The sequence below is a fragment of the Ylistrum balloti genome, unplaced genomic scaffold, assembly GCF_031769215.1.
Source record: "Ylistrum balloti isolate Yb309-2 unplaced genomic scaffold, AGI_CSIRO_Ybal_v1 Utg369772, whole genome shotgun sequence".
In the NCBI taxonomy this organism is placed as follows: domain Eukaryota; kingdom Metazoa; phylum Mollusca; class Bivalvia; order Pectinida; family Pectinidae; genus Ylistrum; species Ylistrum balloti.
Genome location: NW_026781965.1, coordinates 783,474 through 806,210, shown reverse-complemented (window position 1 = coordinate 806,210; position 22,737 = coordinate 783,474). Strand labels below are relative to the sequence as shown.

Sequence of the window (22,737 nt, the reverse complement as noted above, 5' to 3'; positions counted from 1 at the left end):
CTGGTATGTGTCTGGACCTGATGTAGCTAATAAATAAATTGATGTTACATCAGCAGATCGTCACAGGATGCTGATGTTTTAGCTGAAGTGTTTGTATTTAGACATCTTTGACTGCTGCTACCTTACAGTGGCCATCAACTTGAGCAGGTGTCGTCTGTCTGCCGGGAACAGAGATCACACTTTATCACACTAGCTGATTAATACTTAACTGTTTCCATGGAATCAAAAAACAGGGCTAAATATGGATAAGATTTCTTGTATTTCTGGAGAATTAGTAGCTGCTGGAATCAAGCACACATGTATAAGTGATCTTGGAGTTTCGTACTAAATTTATGTTATGAGAGCAGTGTACACACAGGATGGATAAAGAATAGTCAGTGGTGTATGGGGATGGGGACAGATGCACTTGTGAGATATGTGCCCATGTCATACCCCAGAGATAACCGCGAGGTGCGCAGTGCTGAAGTTCGCTGCATCAGTAGAGGAGGGCTGGATCGTGGCCGTGTCCCCTTCCCTCTCTACAAACGGCACTATGGCCTCTCAAAGGCTATTGTATGTGTCAGTGCCAAAATACACAGCAGAAGGTAATGTCTTCGTTTTGTAGGAAATACTTTTCTTGTGTCAGCTTCAAGTTTATTTAAAAGAACGAAACTATGTATTGTGGTAGATATCAGCTTCTATATAAGTGTAGACTTTTTAAAGATATTGACATCTGGCTTACATGATGACAATAAAGAGATAAAGCACAGGCTGTAATATTCTTATTGTAAATCTTAGATATGAATTCCATATTAAATAGGAAAGTCAACATTGTGATGATTTAACTACAGATAGGGAAAGAAAATGATGAAATTTTACTTATCATTCTGGTACCTGATTTAAAATTCTCACATCTTTTAAAAACAATTTCTCTAGAGAGAAATGCAGCTTGGCCTCTCCAAAACTAATCCCAGTTTGAAAGAAGTTATTACTAATTACTTCAAATTGGTACCTGTGATATTTGTTTGTATACACATGGTTATGGTGAAGGGAAGTAAGCAAAAAGATGATTTAGGAGCATTCATTAACGCATAAAAAGGATCTAGAGTCGTTAAGCATCTCTGTGGATCATATAACCCATTAACATTCATCAAAGGACCAAAAACATCAGATTAGGTTGATATAAAACCATTAAACACTGTAGGATTTCAGACAATCATTACAACTTAAAGATGACATTAGCATAGCACATAGTCTATTGGAATATAGGTAAAACAGAGAATTACCAAACACATTAAATAAAGTTGATATAAAATTATAAAACATTAAATATAGAACACAGTAAATCATTAATTTCAGTAAATAGAATCATGAAATGCTTATATTACACACATTAAGGTGATATAGAACCATTAGATACCATAGTGTGATATAGAACCATTAGATACCATAGTGTGATATAGAACCATTAAATACCATAGTGTGATATAGAACCATTAAATACCATAGTGTGATATAGAACCATTAGATACCATAGTGTGATATAGAACCATTAAATACCATAGTGTAATAAAACCATTAAATACCATAATGTGATATAAAACCATTAAATACTATAGTGTGATATAGAACCATTAAATACCATAGTGTGATATAAAACCATTAAATACCATAGTGTGATATAGAACCATTAGATACCTTAGATACCATAGTGTGATATAGAACCATTAGATACCATAGTGTGATATAGAACCATTAGATACCATAGTGTGATATAGAACCATTAGATACCATAGTGTGATATAGAACCATTAGATACCATAATGTGATATAGAGCCATTAAATACCATAGTGTGATGTAGAATCATTAAATACCATAGTGTGATGTAGAATCATTAAATACCATAGCGTGATATAGAACCATTAAATACCATAGTGTGATATAGAACCATTAAATACCATAGTGTGATATAGAACCATTAAATACCATAGTGTGATATAAAACCATTAAATACCATAGTGTGATATAGAACCATTAAATACCATAGTGTGATATAGAACCATTAAATACCATAGTGTGATATAGAACCATTAAATACCATAGTGTGATATAGAACCATTAAATACCATAGTGTGATATAGAACCATTAGATACCATATTGTGATATAGAACCATTAAATACCATAATGTGATATAGAGCCATTAAATACCATAGTGTGATATAGAACCATTAAACACACCCATGTGATGTAGTTCCATTAAATACCATAATGTGATGTAGAATCATTAAACACATCCATGTGATGTAGTTCCATTAAATACCACAGTGTGATGTAGAACCATTAAACACATTCATGTGATATAGAGCCATTAAATACCACAGTGTGATGTAGAACCATTAAACACATTCATGTGATATAGAGCCATTAAATACCACAGTGTGATGTAGAACCATTAAACACATCCATGTGATGTAGTTCCATTAAATACCATAGTGTGATATAGAACCATTAAATATGTTAGAATGGTATTGCACCATTAATTTAAGGATAAAGAACCATTGTAGGAGATGGAAGTGTGATGCATAATGTGGTAAGTCTAGAAGCTTGTATCTTACATGAAAGCTATCTAAATGTCAGTGGCAAGCGTAGCAACCAGTCTGATATTATACCATAAAACTGATAAGTTTCATTTGGTATCATCTCAAACAGACCAAGGTTTGTGTACATAATTATTGATGGTTCTATAAAGTCATGCACGATCCCAGCTGTCACCATGGCAACACAACATTTTCTTTGTTCATTGTAAAACCATTCAAAATGTCATTAGTTCCCAACGTTGTTTTTTTTTTAAATTTTTGTAGTAGATTATGAGATACAATTTTTTTACCTTAATTTATTGGACAGGTGTGTTTTGTGATAGGTAGTGATGGTCATAGTAGATCACAGATATACATGCTGCATGACCCCAGCCAATGATACCATATTGATGTTCTCCATCTTCATAATGTAGAGGAATACTCCTGATGTAGCATTTTCATTCTAACATCTTGATTTCAGTTTGAAAGAAAAGGGGTGTTGTCTTCCAATGTTTGATTTTTTAAATCTAAATTTCACCCGAAGTTTCATTAACTGTGGTTCTGTTAAGTCCAATATTTGATACAATTGAGTTGAAGTACTTTTTCATTTTCGGTCTTGAAACATTTACTGAATAATTGCTTTTGCGTTTTAATTTTTCATGCAATTATTATGGTTTCAGTGGGAGTTATGATGATAAGAAAAACATGTTATGTACAGTTAACATGTTTTTCAATACATTTCAAGATAAACCATATGTTTGTGTCAACTTGTGTAGAAATATTTAGAGGTTGTAAAATGATATGTTTGATACCAGGGCTGATAGACATTACCTGTTGACTATTGATGAGTTGTCAATATTTTTCATTAGAGAGGAAATTCTGTCAAATTTGTTTTTAATGCTACATGTATTGAGGAGAGAAATCTATATAATAAGAAGCTTTAGTGTTCCCGAGGTGTTACTATCGGTTACATGGTCGCCTGTACAACATTTCTCATCAGGCAGTTACAGTTCTTCAAATCATTGCTTATGGTTTGAATGTTTTATTAATTAATGAGCTAAATTTGTTGAGAAATTCTGGCTTTTGAGGTTTCTAACAGTTTAGGTGTCAGGTTTTCCATTGGTCAGAGGTTCATCTCTGGTCTGACTGACTTGTCACCATGCTACTACAGATAAGAAGTGGTCAATGTATTGACCAATAATCTATGAATGCAAAGGAGAATAAGTAACCTGCTTCATTATAGAAGGCAATAAAGGATACTTATGTACTTGTCCTTCAAAGGGCTTTTAGCCTAAGTTGTAAACAAACAGGCTTCTAGGCAGTGATGATTGATTACTCGGTATTACCTGTGGACGTTGAGGATTTTTACCTGTAAACCCAGGTCGAACTTCTCGGGACAACTGACCAGGTTCTAGTGGTAGTCCAGGTGACCACTACGCTGACCTGTCTTTATTGCCCACTACAAGGATATGAACTGTAACTTCTCTTCTGCTCTTGTTTACATTTGCTAGATTTTATTACCAACATCTCTGATATAACTCTTTCAGGCCAGATATAGTGCTCTTGTAACATATTTCTGTCAACCTGTCGAACATAATGTCTCTAATATTCAGACATTAAAGAGACGTACTGTTTATAGTTCTGAGAAGAGTTAAGGTTATTGCTCGTCTATGTTACTGTTTATTTCGATCTTCAAAGATTGGACAACAGATCTTAAGGCTGCAAAGTCAAATGTTTGTTACAGGTAATCGTTTGTGGTATTGCTGTTGTGTTAGTAAGCTATGAAGTCGGGTAGGAACACTCAGCTAATAACATCCTGTTATTAAGAGCTTAAATGCTGGACAGCATGTTTCCACATCTGATGGCTCCACATTGTCCAACACCCTGGGGGACATCAGTCTTTTCTGTACTGACAGAGTTACATAAAACTAAGGCAAATGCTGAATTTTACTTCAATCTATCAAAGCAGTCTTTTATTTAACTGGAGTATTTAGATATCATTGCATGTTGTATCAAACATTAAACGTTTACTTTCTATTACAGATATTTTGAATGTATTCCAACGAATTTATGTGAAAACAATACTCATTATATATCTTGTGACTGTTAGCCTGGAATAAAGGATATCATAAATGGTTGGTTGTGTTAGGATTACAGATTGTTCGGGCTGAGGTATCATGACAAACAAACATATAGGCACTTTCCCAATTCTGTAAGTGTTACAAATCGGCATTGAAAACAATGTATTTACTAGTCTGGCCAATGGAAGAGCTGGCTGCTTGTCTGTAAAAAAACTATTAGGCAGAATGCAACAATTATACTCTTACAGTCCTACACAAAGCAGATCATAATCTAGAAATTTTCTTTATTTGGGAAATATAAATAAGGAGGTGGGTATATATACTTATGATGGGTGTAGATGGATCAACAAGCCTGGTGTGTTGGTTACGGAGGAGCAACACGACAGATGCCCATAAAAACATCCGTCTGACATGCCTCACTTCATTACAATGTATGTTGTCCGTTTGACAGTCAGGTAATTAACAGTGGGTCAACGGACCATGTTAGTAGGTTTGAGATGTTTCTGGGTGGATGGGTTGTATCTGGTTGTGTTCAAAACATCACAGCATGGACATGTTTTGGCGTGTTTGATTAGTTGCCTGATCTAGGATCTCGTATGACATTGTAAAGGGACTAGGAGTCGGTCTATCAAAACACAACTGTCACCAAAATAGCAAACTTATGTCTCCACTCATATTTTCTTTTCTTCTCATATCAAATGATTTAATCACTCTTTAAATAAACGAAAAAATGTTGAATAAACAAGTTTTCTGAGTAAACAGGGAAATCGGAGTATGACATGATGATTATAACATGTTTTTAACCGTATATGTTAATTTGAAGATTCTTGTTTGTTACGGACATCATAAATCTGATGATTTTAACTCTCACAGAGGGATATTTAATGTCAATATCCTTTCATTCAGTTTACATTAAAATACACATACAAAACATTTAAGAAATCCTTCCTACATTGACACCAGCTGTGCCCACAGTAAAACCTCTCTTTACTGACAGATACTGACATTTGGTTAGATTTGACAATAAGTAAAGTGTACCAGGGAGAAAAATGAAGGAATAATTTGATGCATTAAAAAGTCATGATGTCTATAACAGGATATCTTACAAGTCAGCTTACACGTGTGTTGTTGTTAGGTATATTTGTACAGTTATAATGACAGAAGATTTACCAGGTAACAAAACATACCAGGCTACATTACCATACTTGAAATACAGAGGAAGAACTGCAGCTTTATTTCATGCACTCTGTGTACCTTTCTTTAGGACTAACAAAATATTTCTGTTCTTAATTATTTACAGAAGAGGCTTGGCATCTGTAGTACCTGGTGTCCTTGATATCAACTCTATGGGCCTTCCCCCAGAGTATCTGTCCAGTGTAGAAAACGCCATCACAAAGTAAGTGTGTTATTGTCATCAATATTTGTCATTCCCCCCAAGTACCTGTCCAGTGTAGAAATCACCATCACAATGTAAGTGTATCTCATTGTCATCAATATTTGTCATTCCCCTCCCACCCAACCCCCCTCCTTCCCTCCAAGTACCTGTTCAGTGTAGAAATCACCATCACAATGTAAGTGTATCTCATTGTCATCAACAATTGTCATTTCCCAAAGTATACCAATATTGGTCAGGTGTAGAACATGCTATCACTAAGTTTCTATGTCAGGTTTGTTTTCGAAAATATTATAAGCAGTTATAAACTGGACATTGTACCTTCTCATCTCTATAGCTATAAGATCACATTGCCTCCATATAACCTTGACCTTAATTCTACCTCCATAGCTACAACATTTCCTTCCTTTGACCTTGACTTTCAGGGGTGTAAAATTCAGATTTTTTAAAAAAAATTGCCCAAGGTCTAGTTGACTTGTTTGTTAACTAGCCTGACAAAAATTTATTTTATTTTTTTGACAAAATAACACCATTTTAGTTTTATGTTGTTGCTATAACTATGATTAAAGATACATTTTTTTATGTTTGTTGGTTTGGTTAGTGTATGATCTTTCTACATAATGCTGATTTTCAGTCATTTGATAAAGAACTTTTTTGTTTCAATCTGATAATTGAACGATGAAATCAATACTGCAAATGTGTTACTGAACATTTTCAGGTCTTACCACCATATTCAGGTGATTTATTTTATAAACAATCATAAGCCATTTAGAAAACTTAATCAATTTCAATTAAACTGATTGTAGCTTAATTAATTTTAATTAAACTTGTGATCAAATTATCATTTAAGAAAAGAAAAAAAACCCTGAAAAATACGAAATGGGATTGTTTTGATTTCATGTATGTTAATTACCTCTTATTTAAATTATGATATTGGGATCAAAGAATCAGTTTTACTTTATCTGTTTGATGTTTCTCGTTTGAAAAATGGCTTTCTATGATTGTATGAATGGATTGGAAAACCAAGTGTTATTATTTTTTGGTTTTTTGACAGCAAAATATGTAACTTGGATGATTAACGCTTCCCATTCTTGCACCCACTGAAATTGCAGCATTGATCATGTGAGGTTATTCAGGCTACCGACATTCAATGGCTGCCACAATATTACACCATGCCACTTACAATCTTTTTGTTTTAGGGAAATTGAATTACACCTGACAAAGTTACGATCTATCACCAGTAACAATATCAACAACAATCTAAAACAAGTTTTTGACACATTTCACACTATATTTTTCATTAGCCTAGGGACTAGTAATGGTTGTTAAATCAACTAGGCAAGCCTGGTATTTCATTAGCCCTTCAATGGTACACTCCTGATCTCCACTGGCTAAACTGTTTTCTCTTCTGACCTTGATCTTTATTTCATCTCCATGATTGCAATGTTTCTATTTAAACTTTCATTTTAGCCTACCTGGCCCAAATTTTATCTGAAGCATCTTTGGGGAAAACCAAGCAAATTTTGTATAAATAATGACTCTGGAAACCAGCAGGCCCAAGGGATCAGGCCCAGAAGGGGATAATTTTTCATGTTTTTTAAAATCCAACTTCTTCTATAGGAATGTTTAGATTTTGCTCAAATTTTGTCTGAAGAATTTTTGGGTAAATAGAAATCAGTTTATATAATCAATGGGTCTCGGTCTTTTGGATAGATGATCTGAAGCATTTTTGGGTGAAGAGAGCTTAGTTTTGTCCACCAGTTCATCTAACCCCCATGGGGAGGAGGGGTTGGGTCTAATAGGGGAAATAGATGCTTTTCCTTCAGTTCAAATTAATCATTTTTTGCAAACTAAACCAGGTGAACAATACAGGTCCCATGAGCCTCTTGTTATTGTATATCCATGACTACCATGTTTTGACCTTGATCTTTAATGTATCTCCATGACTGTAGTATCTTCTCTTTTGACCTTGGCATTTCTTGTATCACCATGGCAACAGTGTTTCTACCTTTGGCATTGACCTTTGTTGTCTCTCTTAATAGCTACAATGGTACACCAAGCAGCAGTGGGCGATCTTCTCCCACCATCATAGAGACCCAGAGCAATGCTTCCAGTGCACGTGGGGGCTGGACTACCGGCAACACAACAGAGAGGAGTTCTACAGACTCCAATTATTCATGGGATGTAAGTAATCCAATATTACTAATATAATGCCCTGAAAGCATGTTTCTGTCCACCTAAGGATCTGAAACACTTTTCTAGATAAGAAAACCAAAAGAAATTAAATGCATTATTTATTGTTATTCAATGATATAAAGAATAGAAACTTTACACCTTATCATCAAGACTATGAAATGCTGTATTGGTGTAAGATAGTGTGGGTTCGGTGCTATAACTGTGGTGATGCTATCTATCTCTACACTAGCCTGTAATACTGCCTAGGATTCCTAGCCCTACTACCCACCACTGGGGCTCTATAAACAAATCAACATTGTCCTCTCTCATGTTAACTTATTGGCAGTTAGGGTTTAAATCCAACTTCAAAGATAGAATAAGACTTTGTTGAATAGCACTGTGTTGATTAATACACAGTGCGGTTATATCTTTGTGACTTTAATATCACATGCAGTGTGGTTCAGGTGTAAACACAAATACTGACTGTCCTAGTAGAGAACTGAAGTTAAATATGACACAAATGTTGACTGTCTGACCATGTGTTTATCAGGACAGGTGGTTAGAGTATTGATTGGACCGGAATGTCTCTTGGCTTTATATGATTTGATTATCATGTGTGAACTTGTCCCTTAGACCATTGTTATAAAAGATAATGAAATCATCTGCCTTTAAACCATCCTCTTGTGGTGTTTAATCTCCCTCTACCTTTTTTCTGTTACTTCCCTAACCTCCCTCCCCTCCTCCCCCATCCCTGAACCTTCTTTCTATAACTCAACTTCCTGTCCCTTTATTCCTCCACAGACCCCCTTCTCAATAATGCCCCCTCCTCTCCTCTCAGTAGGATTACCTGTATTAAATGCCTTGTCCTGAGGTCAGCAGGTCAGATTCGATTACCAAGAGTTATCATTAAGTTGTATATTATTGCTAGTTTACCTCTACTGTTACCTGTATTGGAACTTTGTATTGGAGAAATATTTCGAATGATTGCGTTCTCCGTACAATGTAGCTATTCATACAGGATCGTGTCCAAGTTTTGTGTGAAATACTCTATCCTTCATCAGATTTAGATACAATGAAAAAATTATCAAAGCTGGTAATATGAAAATTTCCATACCAAGAAGGAAGTAGAGTAGTTTAATTTCAGACCAAGCAGTGCATAGACATAAAATTCTCCCCTTTGACTTGTATATACAGTCGCCATGTGTGGTCTCCATTGTGCAAACAAATAAACAAAAACACCACAAGTGTTATGTTTTGAACCCTTGAAAATGTCAAAAATCCCATAAATTTTAATAAGTATTCAGGGCTCTACTTGTTTAATGGTCTGCAAAGCAAACAAGTAACAGCAGCCACAGCTGATTTACACCAGTAAACACAGACACAGCTGATGTTTCACCAGTAAACACAGACACAGCTGATGTTTCACCAGTAAACACAGACACAGCTGATGTTTCACCAGTAAACACAGATACAGCTGATGTTTCACCAGTAAACATAGATACAGCTGATGTTACCCCAGTAAACAGACACAGCTGATGTTACACCAGTAAACACAGACACAGCTGATGTTTCACCAGTAAACACAGATACAGCTGATGTTACACCACTAAACACAGATACAGCTGATGTTACCCCAGTAAACACAGACACAGCTGATGTTTCAACACTAAACACAGACACAGCTGATGTTTCACCAGTAAACACAGACACAGCTGATGTTACACCACTAAACACAGATACAGTTGATGTTACCCCAGTAAACACAGACACAGCTGATGTTACACCACTATACACAGATACAGCTGATGTTACCCCAGTAAACACAGATACAGCTGATGTTACACCACTAAACACAGATACAGCTGATGTTTCAGCAGTAAACACAGACACTGCTGATGTTTCACCAGTAAACACAGACACAGCTGATGTTTCACCAGTAAACACAGACACAGCTGATGTTTCACCAGTAAACACAGACACAGCTGATGTTACACCACTAAACACAGATACAGCTGATGTTTCACCAGTAAACACAGACACAGCTGATGTTTCACCAGTAAACACAGACACAGCTGATGTTACACCACTAAACACAGACACAGCTGATGTTTCACCAGTAAACACAGACACAGCTGATGTTTCACCAGTAAACACAGACACAGCTGATGTTTCACCAGTAAACACAGACACAGCTGATGTTACACCACTAAACACAGACACAGCTGATGTTACACCACTAAACACAGACACAGCTGATGTTTCACCAGTAAACACAGACACAGCTGATGTTACACCACTAAACACAGACACAGCTGATGTTACACCACTAAACACAGACACAGCTGATGTTTCACCAGTAAACACAGACACAGCTGATGTTTCACCAGTAAACACAGACACAGCTGATGTTACACCACTAAACACAGATACAGCTGATGTTTCACCAGTAAACACAGATACAGCTGATGTTTCACCACTAAACACAGACACAGCTGATGTTTCACCAGTAAACACAGACACAGCTGATGTTACACCACTAAACACAGATACAGCTGATGTTTCACCAGTAAACACAGACACAGCTGATGTTTCACCACTAAACACAGACACAGCTGATGTTTCACCATTAAAAACAGACACAGCTGATTTACACCACTAAACACAGATACAGCTGATGTTTCACCAGTAAACTCAGACACAGCTGATGTTACTCCACTAAACACAGACACAGCTGATGTTTCACCACTAAACACAGACACAGCTGATGTTACACCAGTAAACACAGACACAGCTGATGTTTCACCAGTAAACAGATACACAGCTGATGTTTTCACCAGTAAACACAGACAAAGCTGATGGTTTTCACCAGTAAAAGAAGACACAGCTGATGTTTTCACCAGTAAACACAGACACAGCTGATGTTACTCCAGTAAACACAGACACAGCTGATGTTTCACCAGTAAACACAGACACAGCTGATGTTTCAACACTAAACACAGACACAGCTGATGTTACATCTCTAAACACAGACACAGCTGATGTTTCACCACTAAACACAGACACAGCTGATGTTACATCTCTAAAAAACAGATACAGCTGATGTTACTCCAGTAAACAGAGACACAGCTGATGTTTTCACCAGTAAACACAGATACAGCTGATGTTTCACCAGTAAACAGAGACACAGCTGATGTTTCACCAGTAAACACAGACACAGCTGATGTTTCACCACTAAAAACAGACACAGCTGATGTTACTCCAGTAAACACAGACACAGCTGATGTTACTCCAGTAAACACAGACACAGCTGATGTTACTCCAGTAAACACAGATACAGCTGATGTTTCACCAGTAAAAACAGACACAGCTGATTTTACATCTCTAAACACAGACACAGCTGATGTTACTCCAGTAAACACAGACACAGCTGATGTTACTCCAGTAAACACAGACACAGCTGATGTTTCACCAGTAAAAACAGACACAGCTGATTTTACATCTCTAAACACAGACACAGCTGATGTTTCACCAGTAAACACAGACACAGCTGATGTTTCACCACTAAACACAGACACAGCTGATTTTACATCTCTAAACACAGACACAGCTATAGCTGATGGTTCACCAGTAAACACAGACACAGCTGATTTTACACCAGTAAACACAAACACAGCTGATGTTGCAAGATTTTACCTCTAAGCAGCTGTTTACATTTATCATTGATACTTGGTAATTATCTGATCTTACTAAATAGACTGATTGATTTTTTTTCAGGAGTTTGACAAACAGGCAGCCAAAACAGTACAATGCCTTTTTGACCAGATTGACTCTATGTTATTTGAACAAAATGTAGAAGGACCCAGTTACATACTCAAAGAATGCAAGGAATGGAATCTCAAGTTTCCTCACTTAAGGTAAAGATTTGTTTTCAAAAGAATGATAACTTAATTGTGAAAAAAAAAAGAAATAAAAAAGTTTGGCAATTTGTTAGTTGAAATATTTTTTCTAACCTTGAGACATACACCTATGAGATCAATACCATTTTTTTTAAAGTATATTGTAATTCTACATTGAAAACATTACATAATAACTCTATATACATCCAGAGATTCTGATGGTATTTTATATTATAATATCTTAGAATTGTCTACATTTACCTTTTTTGTTTCTTGGAAAAGCATTGTTCCTTGACAGAGATTTTCTTGTCTTTCCCAAAAGTGAAAATTCTATTAATCTCGGTGCACTGTTAACTAAGTTTAGAATAAAGAAGAATTCTATATAAGGATAATAAAAACTGATGCTATAAAAAACTTAAAGTTTTATTTTGGATCAAATCTAATGTTGTTGTTTGTTTACAGAATCCTGGGCGAACAACTGTTCCATCCTCAGGACATGGGATACCAGGCAATCGAGAGGGAGGGTTCACGGCCATCCACGGGCAGTATGGGACTAGTGGATATCACAGACCATGAAATGGTCACCACGCAAGACATACACAGGTATCTGTCTGCTTGTAGACTTTACAAGTCACAAAGTCTGTATTTGGCATGTTTGCAGCACAGGTAGATCACAAATAGTTAAATAGCAATTTGCTAACTTTTCCATCCTAAGGTGAAATATTTCTTTAAATTATTGAGTAATTAACTTCCTGTTGAACGCAAAGTTTATCCTACATTATCAAACATATCTATAAAATGTTACTATTTATAGACAGGAGGCCTTATGGACTTTAAAAGTGGTATTGATTTTGATTTGTCTGAGCCTGTTTCTTCTCAAAATCATCTATTTCCCTAAAAAAGAAAATTTATAAACATTATTTAATGGTTATTTGTATAGAGAATTAAGGACCTTTTATATACATCTGTAATTTTACCTTCCCCTCCAGTTTAACACTGTCTGGACAACGTTTACGGCCCCAGCAGCCCCCTATGGAGGCACGATCTTACCATTCCGGCATGTCAACATCTAATGCATCCTCAGAGTATACACACTTGGAGGAGGAGATCTTTAGTCAGGAGGGAGAGTATGAAGAGATCATTGCTATAGACTATGTAGACATGTAAGTGTACTCTACCTCTGTATTTCTATCTGATAATTTGTACTGCTGAATAAAAGTCCTTCATTTCTTGAACCTCTGAATAATTGTAACTTGTTGTGTAGAAATAAAAGAACATTGTATATTTCCAATCTAAATTTCAGTGGATTTTGGTTAATGTTGTGTTGGTATTCTTAAGTTGTTAATATTACAACAGTTAAAAAAAAGCAATTGAAGAAAAACCAAAATATAGGTTTATTATTGATTTAAAAGTAAATATTGATATTGAATGAAAGTGATGTTTTCTGTAGATATGACGATGATTATAACCAGAAGAAGCAGCTGACGCCTCGGCGTAGACGTGTGGGCTATCCTCCTATCACACCCAATGCCTGTGTAAAGGATGCGGTAATGAGCTCCGTATTTGACCATTTGTGGCAAGAGGTAAAGTCATCACATAGATAATTAATTTTAGATCGTGTTTAATTTTAAATCCTGATTTAAAATTTAAATAATGGCTTCATCATTAAGAAATTTAATTGTTGAAAGTGACAAAAAATAACATCTAATTAACTTCAGTTTCCTCAGTAAAAATGTTTTAAGGGTGTTTTGAATTGGTTTGTTTCAGATTTTAGAATGGATGAGAAACATGAACCGGCAGTATTCAATCCTTGTCTTAGGTAAATTCTTTGTTAATTCTTCATGTAAGGTCATTATACTTACCACACACTTATCCAGCAGTGGTGTAGTGTGTAAGGTCATTATACTTACCACACACTTATCCAGCAGTGGTGTAGTGTGTAAGGTCATTATACTTACCACACACTTATCCAGCAGTGTTGTAGCAGATAAAGAATGTATTTGTATCAGTATTAATATGACTGGTAAGACATTAAATTTTTTATAACATTTCAGAGGAGAGTAAGCCGTCACTTCCTGTAGCAGATATGTCTATAAATATTTCGTCGTCAAATACAATGCAGCTGCCTCCATCGCGGGAACCCTCCTTCCACATGCAAAGGGTAGGTAACTCTGTTTCGTAGTCATTTATCCCACTTTGTGATCAATGTGTTTGTATCATAGATAGAAAATTAAATGTATTTTCACCTTTGTTTTACTAATGAAACTCCAGGAATCGCTCATTAATACAGTCTTACATCTGTAGATGCTTTTTTGTTATCACGATGTCTGTTTGTCAGTCTCTCTGTTCATGTTTTTGTTTTCAAATCTTTGTCTCAGATAGAAAGGTCTGAAATTCTAAAGCCTTCACTTGGAACTTTAGGTGCATCATTTGGGAATTACAATAAGATTTATACATTTTAGAATTTTTTGTTGATGTCTGTTCAGATGTTTTATACTGCATTCAATGTTTGATTGCTTATCATGTTTTTCCATTTTATTTTGGACAGTTGCCAAGATCTTACACAACAGTTGTATTACCTAAACATAGTAAACCACAGCTGGATGAACTGCTTCAGATCTCGAGGAAAGATTTGATCACCAGGGAGAAATCATTGTTACAGTAGGTTTTACCTATTCCTGATATGTATTGTGTGGATATACTGTTAACGTTAATTGCATGGACAACATAATGGTGGTCAAAATATTGATCAGTTGACCAAAAAAGACTTAATCTTTCTCAAAATTATCTAGGAACCAAACTCTGCACATAAATCTTCATAACATTTACTAGTATATTAAAGTTAATCCTCACTAAAGTAATATAAATGTATAGATACAATTGTTCAGGTGTCAAATGTTGGTTTAATATGAAATGCATGACTAATATTGTGGTTGATAATTTCAGTGAACAAACAGACCCTCTTACTGCTCGGCCTGCTTCCAGTATACAGCCGACCCACAAAACTCAAAATCGTCCAAATACAAGTATAACGGCTGGGACAAACAAGTTTTCAGGGAATCGAAGTGTGGCCATTTCTAGGTCCTTACGTCTGGCCCCACTGGACCAAAGGTCACGCACCCCTAATGTGGTAGGTGTTGTATGTTACACTCTAGCTGTGTTTGATAGCATATAGATCAGGTACTAGTATATATGTAATGGGTGTGTTGTAAATCATGTAGGGCATAATCACCTTATAATGCTAGTACATATAACAAAACTGAGATCTCACACCAGGGACTGAATTATTTCTAATCAGCACCTGCTGCATGTAAGTAAGATTATATATGACTTTCTGTTGCCAGGAGGAGGAGCGGACAGGTCCCACTGGTGCTCTCAGGGTCACTCGAATTCATCCTCACAATGACCTGACCCTCCAGAGGAATGGTGCTCTTCCCCCACTTAGCTCGGAGATAGAACCCAGTACTTCATTAACACGAACACAAGTAAGTCAGAAGGAAATCATCCCAACATGTCATTTTCATTATAACTTGATTGCATATTATAAAATGTTCATAACTTAAGCATATGTCACTTGAAGATTTTATCTTCGATTTAATACTGACAAAAACAAAACAGGCTCTTTTCACTGTATATGGGTGTGTTTATTCCAGCAGAAGGTTCATAGTGCTAGTAATAGAGCTAGCAGTGCAGTGGATAAAGACATCCGGGCTCCTCATCGTAGCCAGTTTATGATACCTGTTGACACACGACCCAGCACCACCCATGCCATGAGGGTAAGATATTGTATATATTGTAGTATATACTTTAGACGTCAACATACTGATCTTTATTGTGTGGTACTCTGATAATAAGCTGTTTAGGTAACAGTACACCAGGTACTTTTCTGACAGGCTACGTTCTGACTGCTCTGCATCATAGTGAGTCATGGCGTCAGAAATATCCTAGTGGTAATCTGTGTCAGGGTGTAATATACATTGTCTTGTATTTGTGATTGAACAGTCGGACACTCCTTTAGGCCAGGCCAGACGAGCATCCACTCCCTATGGACTCAATACTATTCCAGCCAGATCTTTAGGTAAGCATATGTTACATTGCACATTTTTTTTATATGGATTGATCATTTTTCGGTGAGAAAGATAACTTGATTTTGGAAAGTTTATAAAATCCATAGGTTGGTTTTCACCATATATCAGAAGTGTGCAAGTAGACACTGATAATCTTCCTTTTTAGCTTAGAAATATTGCGAAAACCCAATCTTACATCATTTTGTGAAAAGTTGAGGAAAACCTGTACAGAAGAGAAGTTTGAGGATAAATGTGTTTGAAATATCGTACCTGGTGTCGATAACATGGTTGTTATTTGTGACAGGAGATAGGACATTGCTAGGTATACACGGCAGTAGTATCCAGCCATCTAACGACATCAGTCATCTCAGTCACATGCAGCCAGAGATACTGGAGGAGGGTCTGGATGATGTGGCAAGTTTCCCTAATCAGTGGAGTAAGTATGGGATACACAAAGTAAAGCATAATTTCCCAATAATTATACTCTTTAAACATATCTTGATATCCGAATACTGTTTCAATGTTTTTGTGGGGGTGAAAAATAACCAATTACATGATGTGAGAGGTGTTACACCTTATACTTCATTTTTGGTAGGATTCCGAGCGTAAATGTAATCTTGAATAGCACGGGAAAAACGATAAGAATATACTTAACATGTGATATTTAAATCTTACGCTACCTCTCTTACACATACTCCAAAGAACGGAGAAATTATAAATGAAGGAATTGTCTTTCGTAATTTAAGATAATAGAATATCAATGTGTATTAAATGAATTGATGATAATAGCTAAGGGTTGATTTAGTTGTTACAGATAATGTACTCATAAGATATATATGAGTCAGTGGAGTTCATGTGATACAATCTCTTGTTGTGGATTTCCTCGTCAAAGTCTTTGATATGATAGGAAAATCAAGTCTTGGAATTTAGGAAGTCAATTGGATTTTTTTTCAAGTATCTGTGTTCTTCCCCAGGGTATAGTTAAATAAGTGTTGTATTGATATGTAAGATAACAATGTTTTACTGTATATAAAGTAAGGAATGGTCAGAATGAGGAATTTATCCCAAAATATACATAAAACTACAAATAGTAGTGTCAATATTTTTTTTTTTTTTTTTTTTCTTTTTCACTGTTAAACAAGCCTGTTAATGGTATCTGGTGTCAGTTTGCATGTATTGTATTGTCACCAGTAGAAAATGCCCTTCACATCACATGTTCTTACATAGAACCTGCAGATAATTAACATAATACTGATATGAAATCACAGTTTTTTTTTTTTACTGCTTTTTTCTTTTATTTTGAAGTATAAGAAAGATAATATTCTTTGTTTATGACAGGTCCGAACCAACTACTATTCTCTCCTAAATCGCCCAAACCTCTTGAGTTCTGAGGTAAATGGAGTAGCTGTAGGCCATCGAGCCTCAGTTGAGTTCCTGTTGCCAAGTTGGCCATTTTTATTTCACATTTCACGATTGGTTTTTCCCTCCCTGTTGTCACACATTCACTGACTCTCTGGTTGTATCTGTATTTCCATGACTTTGATATGACGTGTACACTATATCTATACTGAAGTGTTACACAGACGTGTGTATATTACTAGTTATTGAGTGGGCCTCAAGCGCAATATACCAAATCTTATTTTGCATGCTTTATTGTTTGTGTGTTTGAAAAAAAATATATACATATTCATCAGAAATCAATTGCAGGTATTTGAAGACTACCATGTTGAACAGCTCAAAATGTGAAATTTATCAAACTATATGAAAATGTATATATAATGATGAAGGTTTACAGCAGCCATTGATAAACATCCTGAGTGGTTTAGGTACTGATTTACAGTACATTGACTCTATGTGTACTACATCAGTGACTAAACAATTTAGGAATCACTCTGTAACTTCTCTGAAGTAAGAGAGATTAAAACTAACTCAGCTATATTTCTTCAGAGAATGGAGTTTTGTTTTTTTCAGAGTAAGTGGAAAAACTTATCCATTGAAAAATTGAAAGAAATAGAAAATGTAGATGAAAATGGCCCCATTGTATTAGATATTCATTTGAATAGGGGACAGAGGCTAAGTTAATCCTGACACTGGGGTATGTTCCTGTAGTCACAGTGAAAGGTCAGATGTGAATGGCAGTTTCATTCATTTATATAGGGTATATATACAGTGCTTAAGTATATCTGTACAGCTCATTATAGTATGTCTGTACAGCTCACTATAGTATGTCTGTACAGCTTCCTATAGTATGTCTGTACAGCTCACTATAGTATGTTTGTACAGCTCACTATAGTATGTTTGTACAGCTTCTTATAGTATGTCTGTACAGCTTACTATAGTATATCTGTACAGCTCATTATAGTATGTTTGTACAGTTTCCTATAGTATGTCTGTACAGCTCACTATAGTATGTCTGTACAGCTCACTAGTATGTCTGTACAGCTCACTGTAGTATGTCTGTACAGCTCACTATAATATATCTGTACAGCTCACTGTGAGAGGAAAATATATGTGTGACAGCTGTGTTATAAGGGGGATATTTTATATGGATGCTATACTTTAACAAGGGTTGATTATGTATATAATATGTTAGGTTGGAATTCAGTTTGTGAAGACTGTTATATCGAGGGATGGCTATTTTAGTATGAATGTTTTGTTATTCGTAATGTGTAATGTCGATGCTGGGATAAGGATATTGAATTATGTTATATGAGGACAGTTGTTTTATGTGGAGGCTGTGTTACGTGCAGGATGTCAACTTTTAGGGCTGGGAAAGCATTGTTGTATTAAGTGTTATGAAAGGGTTTGAAAAAAAACTAAATTTTTATATCAGTGTGATTAATAATAAATATGTACCTTGGTAATTCAAAAGAGTGTCTGTACAGGTAATTTGGCCTGTGTTTCTGTGATATGGATTTTATTGCATGAAGTTTGACAGATAACAACTAGTGTTTGAGTTTTACTAACTGCATGACTGTTTGTTTCTAGATGTGTTTTATTGTTGTCATTTGATTTAATTAAAAAGATGTACTTACCTGCTGCTGTACACAAGCTGTTAATCTGATAACAAATCTAATGTGAAATAATAGATATAAAAGAGGACGTGTATGTTACTGTTGATCAATAATCGTGGATGTGATTTATAGCCATAACAATAGCTCTTTAGGTACTATGTAGTGTTGTATGATGCAGCAGAATTTACTAAAATGTTGATGGTTTTGTTTTTACAGCGCCTTCACCCCCAAGTCACCATAACCCATACCGAGCTCTCAAGTCACGTCTTGTGAAATCATAACCATATCTCTGTTGGCGGCATCCTGGCTGTCAGCGGTCATTCTTGTGTAGAACATATGGAATCATCTACAGAATTAGTGCCAAATTTGTGAAGTTTTTAGCTTGTATGTCAGAAACTGGTGTTAGAGAAAGTAAGACTGTGACGTGCCAACAAGGTCAGGTACCAGGTACATGTACTCCAAGGTAGGGTCATCCATGGCCAGTTACCGACATCAAGGATCACATCCAAACAGGTACTGACATCAAGGAACACATCCAAACAGGTACCAGCATCAAGGATCACATCTAAACATGTACTGGCATCAAGGATCACATCCAAACAGGTACCAACATCAACGAAAGCATCCAAACAGGTACCGACATCAAGGATCACATCCAAACAGGTACTGGCATCAAGGAACACATCCAAACAGGTACCGGCATCAAGGATCACATCCAAGCAGGTACCGACATTAAGGATCACATCCAAAAAGGTACCGACATCAAGGATCACATCCAAACAGGTACCGACATCAAGGATCACATCCAAACAGATACCGGCATCAAGGATCACATCCAAACAGGTACCGACATCAAGGATCACATCCAAACAGATACCGGCATCAAGGATCACATCCAAACAGGTACCAGCATCAAGGGTTGCCAAGGATCATGTGCTTGTGTCGAGTATGTGAGGATCAGTCCAAAGTACAAGCCAATAGTAGGTGACAAACACGGCAGCTTTTCCATTAAATCTACCAGTCACATGTCACATACACAAAACTATTGTCCCCAGGAACATGGATAGTGTCACAAATAGGTCTGTTGAATTGTGTAGACAGGTGTACACGAGTGGCTGTGATATATCCTTCTCTATCAGAGACAGGTTTATTAGCCTTACAGTGCTGTATGTTCTATCATCATCACAGCTGGGACTCACAACCATGCTTTTGTTACAAGGATACAGTATGTAAAAGACACGGTATGTACCTGGTATAACAGTGTAACATTGGTTGTTTAAGGGAGATAACTCCTTGCAACAGTTTCCAACCTCCTAGACTGGTTCTAGAAACATTAGTAAACATTTAGTCACTCTCTGTCTGCAAGTTAAAATTGATGATTAAAACTATATCAGGTACAACATAATTGTGAAAAAGACATTCTGGTGCCTTTTTACGATAAAATTGTATTTGGTGTTGGATTATAATTATTGTCATCTGTTCAGTTAATTATATGGACAGTGACATCATCATATACCGAAGATTTATTACATAATGCTCACTGTTTATATGAAGTGCAGTGTGAATTCCCAGAGGAGATAATGTGTATAGTAAACACTCCTTGCCGATAAACGCTTGATTAGTTAGTGGACATATAGAGGGTGGCACCTTCTGATGTCACTGGACAAAAACTAAATAGTCGTGATTATATGTGATATTTACCAAAGTCCGTCCGATCAGTTTTTTACCACTGTGCAAGTAACTGATCAGGCAACACATTTTGGGTGTTAATATAATGTGATGCCTACCAAGCTAGGATTGATGTTCTGTGATATGTGCTTTAAGTTATGGATATTATTTTTTTCTGTTTTTTTTTTTTTTAATGACCATTTGTTTATGCTTCATTCTGTAAATATGTAAATAATGTGAATAGATGTACTGGTAAACTGTTACACCCCTAACTACTTCTGAATAGTTTTACAATGTTGTGTGCTTCCTGTAACCCATGGGTAGGTTGTAGTGTATCCTTCTTACCTGTGGGTTGGGCAGCGGTGGTCCAATCTTACCCATGGGTAGGTTGTAGTGTGTCTTTCCTTCCTGTGGGTTGGGCAGCGGTGGTCCAATCTTACCCATGGGTAGGGCTGTACTTTACCCATCCTATTTGTTGGAGCCCCTGCCCATGTATGGGACCTTGTAGAATTGTCCGTGCCCTGTAGGAGGCTCCATGAAAGCTTAAGTCCATGGTAATGGCACATTGTAGACATAATACTGCCTACTTTTACCTCATACATACAGCTCCTTACTCCTGTGTCACTTGTTGCAGCAGACGGTGAATAAATGTTTTTATGGAGGCATGTTTTCAGAGGAGGTAAGAAAGTATAGAGAGATATGTGAAAGTCATGCATGTGGAAAGTAGAGATGTTTGGGAAGGAAAAGTCAATGGTGGGAAAAACATGTAAAATGGAGAGATGTTTGGGAGGGAAAAGCCAGTGGTAGGAAAAACATGTAAAAAGGAGAGATGTTTGGGAGGGAAAAGCCAGTGGTAGGAAAAACATGTAAAAAGTAGAGATGTTTGGGTGGGAAAAGTCAATGGTAGGAAAAACATGAGAAATGGAGAGATATTTGGGAGGGAAAAGTCAATGGTGGGAAAAACATGTAAAAAGGAGAGATTTTTAAGAGGGAAAAGTCAATGGTAGGGAAAACATGAGAAATGGAGAGATGTTTAAGAGGGAAAAGCCAGTGGTGGGAAAAACATGTAAAAAGGAGAGATGTTTGGGAGGGAAAAGTCAATGGTGGGAAAAACATGTAAAAAGGAGAGATGTTTTTTTCAAGGGAAAAGTCAGTGGTAGGAAAAACATGTAGAAAGTAGAGATGTTTGGGAGGGAAAAGTCAATGGTGGGGAAAACATGTAAAAAGGAGAGATGTTTGGGAGGGAAAAGTCAGTGGTAGGAAAAACTTGAGAAATGGAGAGATATTTGGGAGGGAAAAGTCAATGATGAGAAAAATATGAGGAATGAAGAGATGTTTGGGAGGGCAAAGTCAATGGTGGGAAAAACATGTAAAAAGTAGAGATGTTTGGGAGGTGTGGTAATAAGGTGTAGTAGTGTGGTATGAAGTTGTGATAGTGAGGACAGGTGTGATATGGAGGGGTGGTAGTGAGGACAGATGTGATATGGAGGGGTGGTAGTGAGGACAGATGTGATATGGAGGGGTGGTAGTGAGGACAGGTGTGATATGGAGGGGTGGTAGTGAGAATTGCTGGTGTAATATGGGAATGTGGTAGTGAGAATATGAAAACAGTGTAATGAGCTATCAAAATCATAGAAGAAATTGATTGCAAAATATATTACATTATGTTGTAGAATTCTATTTACAGTAAGTGAGTGACTCATTCATAGACCAGCTTGTTATACCATAATTTTCAAAGTAATAACCCTAACATGGAATTAAATTGAACTTCTGAGGGCAATTTTTTTTATTTATTCTCCTAGATTGTTACAGTACATTTTTATTTATTTTTAACAACAGCATCAGTAGAAATAGGATAAGGAGTTATGATTTCAATATGGCATAT

General features: G+C 36.3%; 1 protein-coding gene across 1 annotated transcript; it reads left to right on the top strand.

The window, feature by feature from the left end:
• Nucleotides 1–390: 390 nt before the first annotated feature.
• LOC132543935 (protein FAM149A-like) lies at nucleotides 391–19,596 on the top strand. Its single transcript, XM_060207489.1, has 16 exons — nucleotides 391–584; nucleotides 5,940–6,035; nucleotides 8,075–8,216; nucleotides 11,982–12,121; nucleotides 12,566–12,706; nucleotides 13,093–13,266; nucleotides 13,554–13,686; nucleotides 13,871–13,922; nucleotides 14,158–14,264; nucleotides 14,652–14,764; nucleotides 15,050–15,233; nucleotides 15,448–15,588; nucleotides 15,757–15,879; nucleotides 16,106–16,181; nucleotides 16,475–16,606; nucleotides 19,401–19,596. The coding sequence occupies exons 1-16, from the start codon at nucleotides 391–393 to the stop codon at nucleotides 19,463–19,465; spliced, it is 2,013 nt and encodes a 670-aa protein (XP_060063472.1). The 3' UTR covers nucleotides 19,466–19,596.
• The last annotated feature ends 3,141 nt before the right edge of the window (nucleotides 19,597–22,737 follow it).

What these genes read in the sequence shown, in the direction of transcription:
- LOC132543935 (XM_060207489.1), top strand. Translation starts at nt 391, where the DNA reads ATGGGGACAGATGCACTTGTGAGATATGTGCCCATGTCATACCCCAGA. An exon ending in GTATTCAATCCTTGTCTTAG is followed by an intron (nt 13,923 to 14,157) that starts GTAAATTCTTTG and finishes ATAACATTTCAG; the next exon opens with AGGAGAGTAAGCCGTCACTT. An exon ending in AGGGAGAAATCATTGTTACA is followed by an intron (nt 14,765 to 15,049) that starts GTAGGTTTTACC and finishes TGATAATTTCAG; the next exon opens with TGAACAAACAGACCCTCTTA.